The sequence below is a fragment of the Ruditapes philippinarum genome, unplaced genomic scaffold, assembly GCF_026571515.1.
Source record: "Ruditapes philippinarum isolate M1 unplaced genomic scaffold, ASM2657151v2 ctg5173_1_1_1_1, whole genome shotgun sequence".
Classification (NCBI taxonomy): Eukaryota; Metazoa; Mollusca; class Bivalvia; order Venerida; family Veneridae; genus Ruditapes; species Ruditapes philippinarum.
The window spans coordinates 1,924-10,209 of NW_026859258.1; the positions used below are offsets into that span (position 1 = coordinate 1,924).

General features: G+C 31.8%; 1 protein-coding gene across 3 annotated transcripts; it reads left to right on the top strand.

The window, feature by feature from the left end:
- The first annotated feature begins 335 nt into the window (after positions 1-335).
- Positions 336-7,887, top strand: LOC132755865 (uncharacterized). Of its 3 annotated transcripts, none has more exons than XM_060746799.1 (6): positions 336-415; positions 3,642-3,718; positions 4,128-4,319; positions 4,772-4,840; positions 5,076-5,132; positions 5,532-7,887. In XM_060746799.1, the coding sequence occupies exons 2-6, from the start codon at positions 3,644-3,646 to the stop codon at positions 5,592-5,594; spliced, it is 456 nt and encodes a 151-aa protein (XP_060602782.1). In that variant the 5' UTR covers positions 336-415; positions 3,642-3,643; the 3' UTR covers positions 5,595-7,887. The 3 variants fall into 3 exon arrangements, with proteins under 3 accessions (XP_060602782.1, XP_060602780.1, XP_060602783.1); XM_060746797.1 differs by lacking the exon at positions 336-415 and adding an exon at positions 437-507; XM_060746800.1 differs by lacking the exons at positions 336-415; positions 4,772-4,840 and adding an exon at positions 437-507.
- Positions 7,888-8,286: the final 399 nt, after the last annotated feature.

Here is an 8,286-nt window from a genome sequence, read left to right on the forward strand (position 1 = left end):
TACCGTCCATGAACAGGCTCAATCAAACCGAGCCTGCAACATTTTCAATTTTGCCGTGTTGGGCTTTCTTTAGGGATTCTGTATTTATCTATTTTGGGACGTGTGAGCATTGTCGTGCAGGAGAAAGAACACATTGAGTCAGTTTGCCCCTCATTTTATGCGCGATTTCTTGACGCAGAGTCTTGAACTTCCACTGCATGCTCTGTTTTTTTGATTTTGGACCGAAGTGATGGGCCCTTGTTTCATCCTAAGTTACGATCCGGAAGATAATATCAGGTTCAACCTCGTACATGCAAACGATATATAATTTATTGATCTCTTCCTGTTAGATTACCTGACAAACTACATTCCCGAACTTAACATAACAAAGTTGATATCTATTATATAAGTCGTAAAAAGCATTCATTTCATCTCCGTGAGTATTTTAATCTTTATATTTAGATTCCACAGCCATAGTTTGTGTATATTACCTTTTGTTGATAATGGATTAATGTATGATGGACTACGGTATTGTTGTCTTTTTAAATAAGTTTAAACATACTGTCTTTTTTAATGCTTTATCTATACATTGTATATGTTTAAGTGGTGAATACGTGTCTAAGTTTGCTAAGCCGTGCCAACGCCAGTAATTTTAACCTTTTAATATATTTACAAATAGGCGTTTAACATACTATTTATACATACTCTACAGTCAGATATGTTGGTTTGTAAATATATCGGTTGAGTCTGCAATTCTTATGTTATTTTGTTGTGATTAATGCTTCCGAAAGATCACTTTGTTTCCAGAATTTTGTACTTCACAACAGCAGGTGTCAAGTGTCGTGTGGCAGCCGTAAAAAGTTTACCCGTTCTTCCTTCGGGATCATTGATGCCAACACTATAAAGTGTTGAGAATTGAGTACCGCTCAAGCCGGTGCTAGGGGTCGTGAGGGATGTTGCACTTATTCATTATCCCTCATGTACACACTCAATCAAACCGAGTCTGCAATTCTTATGTTATTTTGTTGTGATTAATGCTTCCGATTATTACTTTATTCTTATCTTTACTGATTTATTGATAATACAAATATAGACATAAAGGAATAACAGACAGTTAAAATAACACATAAAAGTAATATTATCAGATCTATGTGAAGGAATTTATGTTTTTGTCTATGTTTTTCCTTTAAAATTCGTTAAAGTATTCCCATTTTCTTTTGTTTTCTTAGTTTTAGATACACAGATACACAGGGTTTTTACTTTCTAGTTTTTCCGGTGAAGGAAGATATCAGGTGCTCCCATCCGAATTACTTTATGTACGGACGCGCACCGAAGTACTAACCTTCCTTCTTCTAATTATGAATGTCGTTAGGGCTTATTATTTCAAACTACTTTTATTCGTTTTAAGTACTCTTTATTGAGCGATAGAACTTTTGATATGTTTCACCCTAGACTAACACTTTGTTTCCAGAATTTTACTCAAATGTTCATTGTCTTCTTTACATGTTAGATACTTTGTGACTGACTATAAATGAAACACAGACTTATTTTCTCACAATTATATCTCGACATGTTTTATGTTTCCAACTAGAACTCCGCGAGTCGGATGTGTCGCCGTGTGAGCAATGTAGTTTAGGAGAAATGGCCAGGACAAAAATTAAATATGAAAAATAACAATGGGCAATAACTAAAATAGTAATAAGTGCAGAGCAGCAGTTTCTGTGCACTGTACTTCTTATCAATAAGATCTATCATTCTATGATGTTTCAAGTCCATAGCTTTCATACTTGAGGAGAAATGAACAGGACAAAAAATAATTAAGAAAATCAACAAAGAGCAATAACTCAAAAAATAAGAAATGCAGAGTATCAGTTCTTATGCACTTGAGATCTATCATCCTATGAAGTTTCAAGTCCATAACTTTTATACTTTCGGAGAAATGGCCTGGACAAAAATTAGTAGTATGAAAATTAACAAAGGGCCATAACTCAAAAATTAAGAAATGCAGAGTACCGATTCTTGTGCACTGCACTTTTTCTTAATGAGATCTATCATCCTATGAAGTTTTAAGTCCATAGTTTTTATACTTAAGGAGAAATGGCCAGGACAAAATTAAAGTATTTAAATAAACAAAGGGCAATAACTCAAAAAATAAGGAATGCAGAGTAACTGTTCTTGTGCACTGCACTTCTTCTTCATGAGACCTATTATCCTATGAAGTTTCAAGTCCATGGCTTTTATACATTAGGAGACAAGGCCCGGACAAAAAAAAAAAAGTATGAAAATTAACAAAGGGCAATAACTCAAAAATTAGGAAGTGCAGAGTACTGGTTCTTGTGCACTGCACTTCTTCTTAATGAGATCTATCATCCTATGAAGTTTCAAGTCCATAGCTTTTTTAGTTGAAGAGAAAAGGCTTTTTTAGTTGAAGAGAAAAGGCCCAGACAAAATTAAAGTATGAAAATTAACAAAGGGCAATAACTCAAAAAATAAGAACTGCAAAGTACTGGTCTTTGTGCACTGCACTTCGGGTTATTGAAAGAAGCATGCATACCAAGTTTGAAGTCAATCAGACTTATAGTGACTGAGTTATGCTCCGGACAAGCTTCAGGGGACGCCGACAACGACGCCGACACAGACGCCGCCGACAAAAGTAACCCCTATATGTCACCTTTTCAAGGCGACAAAAAAAGGAAATAAAAATATCCGCATGATTATTAATTCGTTCTATAGATTTCTGGCAAAATAAATATGAGCATAAAGTCTTATGCGTCAAACCGAGCCTGCAACATTTTCAATTTGTTGAGCTTTCTTTAGGGATTCTGTATTTATCTATTTTAGAGTATCGATAAACAATTTTCGCGCGTCACTAGTTTGGGAAACATTTGACTTAAGGCCAGGCTATGATCTGTCTCATATTGGACATACGCGAATAACAACGTAATTTCTGAATCTGCTTTGTTAGTTTCTGTGTCCTATGATCAGTTATATTTCAAGGTTATGAACTAATTTCAATACTGTCATCTAAACGGATTCCGTACTTAATTTATATTTGATGAAGAGGGAGTAAAGTAACAAAATATTGAAACAAATGATTCCTCAGAAGCACTAATCACAACAAAATTACATGAAAATTGCTGATAAGCCAACAAAGCCACTAAACATTTCAACGATTTCCTTTCTTTTCCCCCAGTATTTATTACACAGGCTTTAATCATTTTTCATTAAAATACCGTTCTCAAGCTGACTCAATATCAAATAAACCTTGTTACGACAGACAGACAGCCACTATAAAATGACAATGACATGGACTCTTTGATACTGATATAAACAAATAACGTCATAAAGTGTTGCGCTAAATCTAAATTCTTTTATTAGAAAACAATCGTCAATTGATTTACGGGATATGGGTACCCGCCAAACAATAATATTGAAAGGGACACAAATGCCGAAAAACCGGAAACAACTTCCGGGATTAGTTTGCTTTTCTCCATGAAAAAAGAAGTCGGACAACTTTGAAACATTATTAATTGATTTTTTTTATATAAAAAATATTTTATATAAAGAAAACAGCTATTGTATGAAAATATCGGCCTCGAATATCTTCGTTGAAATGAAGGTCTTCGATTCAAAATTATATGACCTCTTGTTCACTATTTCAGAAATGAATTCCAAAATTTCAAAAGAATACGGCAGCACAATATGCAATATCAAAACCTGGATAAGAAGACTATTTCTGGTAAATGTGATTCTTTAATGCACTTTTGTAAGCTTTTTTGTGTAGAAAATGGAAATCTTTTTTTTTTCAAAACTTACTTTCCATCGTTTTTTAGGCTAAAGATATACTGTTACATGTTCACATACAGTTTAATTTGAACCAGAGTAAAATTTCTTTTTTTACTCTAACATATCTACTGATTATAGTAAGATCATTATGTTTTACATGTAATGTTCATATAGATCTTTAATGTCATCTTCACTTAATGGATTCTGGATCCAAAAGATGTTTGTAATAACAGCAGAATAGTAATGCAAATCATCACTACCGAAAATGAGTCAAACTTAAGATGCAAGACTTAAGTCTGTAACATTTAGTTTTGTTCACTGATTTCTGTTTCATATCTAAAATATGTTTATTCTTGTTTAAGATTCAAGGCATTACCCTGGTAGTATTTGGCGTTCATGGTCTACTCACATACACATGCCCTGGTGTAGAATGTTTTCGCCTTTGGAACAGAAGTTGGCTGATCTTAGCTCTTGGTTGTTTTTATCTGATATGTTGGAATTGTTACATGCTTTGCAAAAATGTGCATACAGATTATAGGGTATTCATTTTATATGTAAGTTGTTTATCACTTATAAAACAATTATCGACTTGTAATGCAAATAAATTGTAATAGAAATTTCTGTGATGGGTAACGTTGCTCGATGATTTCGTATAAACCATTTCGTTCCAAATTCGTCCAAATCGTTTGAAAATGTTTATACATTATCTTCTTTTCTAAGACATGTAAATGTTCTTGATATAACAATAGGCACTATTAATCAAACAAATTGTTATAATCTTTCATTATTTAAATTCATTTGTCTTAATAATCCTAGTGTGTAAAACAGTTTGCCTAAATATAAAGAGCTTTGTCATTAAACTACATTTTTAAAATGAGCAAATGCAATTTTAGGCAAAGTGAAGTACATTTATTGAAAAATTGATACATATGTTTCAGATAATTGATAATTATTCATTTTCTTTTCAATATGATGTTATCAAATATTTGACATGTATTTACTGCAGGTTATCTTTAGTTGTTTCTTTACTGCTTTGGTTTTTTATCAAACAGCAACGTTGAATGAATATCAGCAGGTAAATGATATTCATACATTCGTTTACTTTAATAATATGCACAACTGTAAGATATCTACAATAATTTCATTGATACAGATAGAGATTAAATGAAAGCTCTTATCACGAGTAATATTTTTCATTAAATATGTATGCTTAACTTGGATTTAAACGAAAACTTAAGTAAACTTATGCCACACTAAAATATTTCATGGTGTCACATACCTTATAGGGATAATAATTGTGTTTTTTCCAGACATTTACTTCAGGCGTCTTATTCGCAATAATTATGACAGGAACATACATAGTGCTGGTGAGAATAGTATTTGTACTTAATTAAATTGAGAATATTAATAAAATAAGATATTTACATGTACTTCCTTTGAGATTATCAAATATATTTTATCAACTTTGTCACCCAAATATCAAACCAGATAAATGCGTTCATCCCTTAAGTCAGAACCAATGTTAATCGGACTGTAGGAAATATTACAATCAGACGTTGCTCAACACTGAAATATGTAATCTTCAAAATTTGTCAAAAATACTTCGAAGCATGGTGCTGTTTTCATTGTGAAATAACAAAGCTGAAGTAGCTATAAGTCAGTTCTAGATGCAAGTGACTTTAACTATTTCATAAGTTCATAGTTACGATCACAGCCATTGCCAAAAGTAGTATGAGTTCAGTTATTTCTTTATATTTTCATTGCAGATTATTGTTATTTGCTGCTTGTGTTTGGTGGAGCTTTGTCAAACAAAGAAGTCGGACGTTTGATTGTTGGATTGAATTTTTGCCTTTTATGAAAAGTTTAACAAAATTAATGCGACTGATGAATCAATGCTACAAATGAGTTTTTTTTTCGCACTTAACAATGACGTGACATTTTAAAGAGAAATCCGTTTGGAAATTGCTTGTAGATAAATGAGGTGCAATGACAAGCTATTGATTTTGTTTCTTTTCTCTAAACAAAACCTTTTACCTTGACGATTATTTGCATATGTTTATATTTGATGCTATATATGCATTACTTTCATTGAAATAGTCTCCTGTAATACGTTTATTAATTATATTACTTATTTTTGTAGTATGTTGAATATCATCATTTCTTAATGCTCGAAATTTGTATTTTGATTTTCTTTTTAAAGTATTTTTTGTATTTTGTATTATACAGTAGGATCCTTAATTAAGACCACCCTGTATAAAAGACAACCCCACTATTAAGACCATTTTTTTAAAAAAAAGAACGAAATTTTCTGTTCTTTATGTCATTGGTTACATGATTCAAAATGAAGACCACCCCGCTAATATACTTTTACGACCAACCGATTCAGTTCCAATTATTTGATTTTTCTTTATACCCCACTATTGAGACAACTAATATTAAAGTTAAAACCTTCTGTTGTTATTATCTGCGGTATGACGCTTGATATCCCAGGGTGTTAAAAATTATCGGGTTATTGTAAGAAAAAGAGTGAGAAAGTAAATCTAAGAGTGATTTAATGTTGCTGTTAGCACATTTATTTTGTGAAGATTTAATTTCTAATTAGACAAGTGAATAATGTACATCATATAATAAAATCATATAATGAAATCAATCAGTCCGAGGATAATTAAATGTTTATTTCTTCAGAAATATGTTTCCCTTTATCAGATTATTTATTATGAAATTTTTATATTATTGTTTTTACAGGTGAAGATACATATTGTTTGTTCATACAAATTGACTGCAATCGACCATGGTCATAAAGTATGTAAGCAATGATAAGAATATTCACAATTAAGACCACCTTATAATTAAGACCACTTTCGTTTAATCCCAATGATGGTCTTAATTGATGGTTTTTACTTTACTATACATTTCTTTGTATGTGATTAATGAAAAAAAACTACACAAACAAATCAAAGAATACTTGTTCTTTCAACAAAAGACATAATTCGGAAAATGTCATTAAAATCACAAAAAACATCAATATTATATGAAAATTTGCAGACTCGGTATCATTGGGTCTGTTTATGAGAAATAATGAAAAAAATATCTCACGCCCCTTGTACGGTTTAAGCGTAATTAATCCTTAAAATATGAATTCTTTTGCGGGTCATGCCGGGATGTTTTTGGCGGCCTTCTTTAGGGATTCATTTTTCTCTATTTTAATGCCATATCAGTGTTATGTGTTGCGTATGGAGGCTGTAAAAAGTCGCCCCGTACATTCAATCAAAGATGTTATATTTTCAATCTTTGAAGATCGTTCAGCACGACATTGTTGTAGTATGTACATGTTTCTGGTATTTAAGTTCCTTCTATCTGAACTTCGGTGGTTCCTATATTTCTACTTGAATAATGTATAATAACCCTTAGGATATGGTGCCTGCTTAAAATTTGTCTTTTGACGTCTTATTTGTGATATGTAGGCTTCATAACCTCTGATCCCTTTTCGAAATTCAATTTTGTTTGTTCAGCACATTGTTTTCTTGTTTAGGTCAAACGCGTTCTTTTACTTGGGGACAATACACCTCTTTTCATGGAATGGCACTGACGTGTCACATTGAAGATATCTTAATCATTTAAATTCTATTATTACCTACGCGTGTATTCATCTTTTAAAAGAATAACAATATGTATTTCTATTCAAATAACTTGCATATTATTCATGCAACATGTTACAAAATATGTCGTGTTCTTTAATATTGTAGTCTTAACCACTTTAGTTTATGTTTTGCAATTAATTTGCAACGTCATGGGAATTCCTTGATAATGGCAACAATTGATTATTTACGCTATACAGTAGTTGACGTATATACTGTACTATCGTATCCCTTCCGGGAGGACCAGAAAAAAAAAGAAGAAAATCATTATTTGACCTAAGCACCAATAATGGACAAGAGAACCGAAAAAATGTGTTTCGAGAAAATATTGATAAGCAAAAAGAATCGAATTAATGAAAACAGCAATTATCATAGTATTGCAAGCAATTCATAAGTCCCCTATCGGTCAGAACCCAAGCAACATCCTGAAGGGTCATTGATCATTGAATTATGTATTTGAATGAATGAATGAATGAATGAATGAATAAAGAACACTAATAAACTTAAATCTTTTGAGTTCTTAGTTTGTCTGTATCTAAGTTATATGTTAATGTTTCCCTTATTATGTTTAAAAAACAGATAATCAAAAGATCCAATTTTCTCAGGATGAATATGTTTAACTGATGTTTCAACTTTTTTCTATTTAAAGTTAATTTGTTGGAAAAACTCCAATGTCTTTAAAAGTGATCTCAGGAAACAGTTTTTTAGAAAAGGACAGACAGACCAACTGACAGCCTCAGAGGATAAATCTTGAAACATCTCTGGTTGTTACCTATGGAGGGCGATCGTTGCCAAAATACCAGACATGTAAAGTGTTCCTTTTTAAAATGACTTTTGAAAATGCGAACTTGTATGCCTACCATTTTTTATTGTACCCATGCAT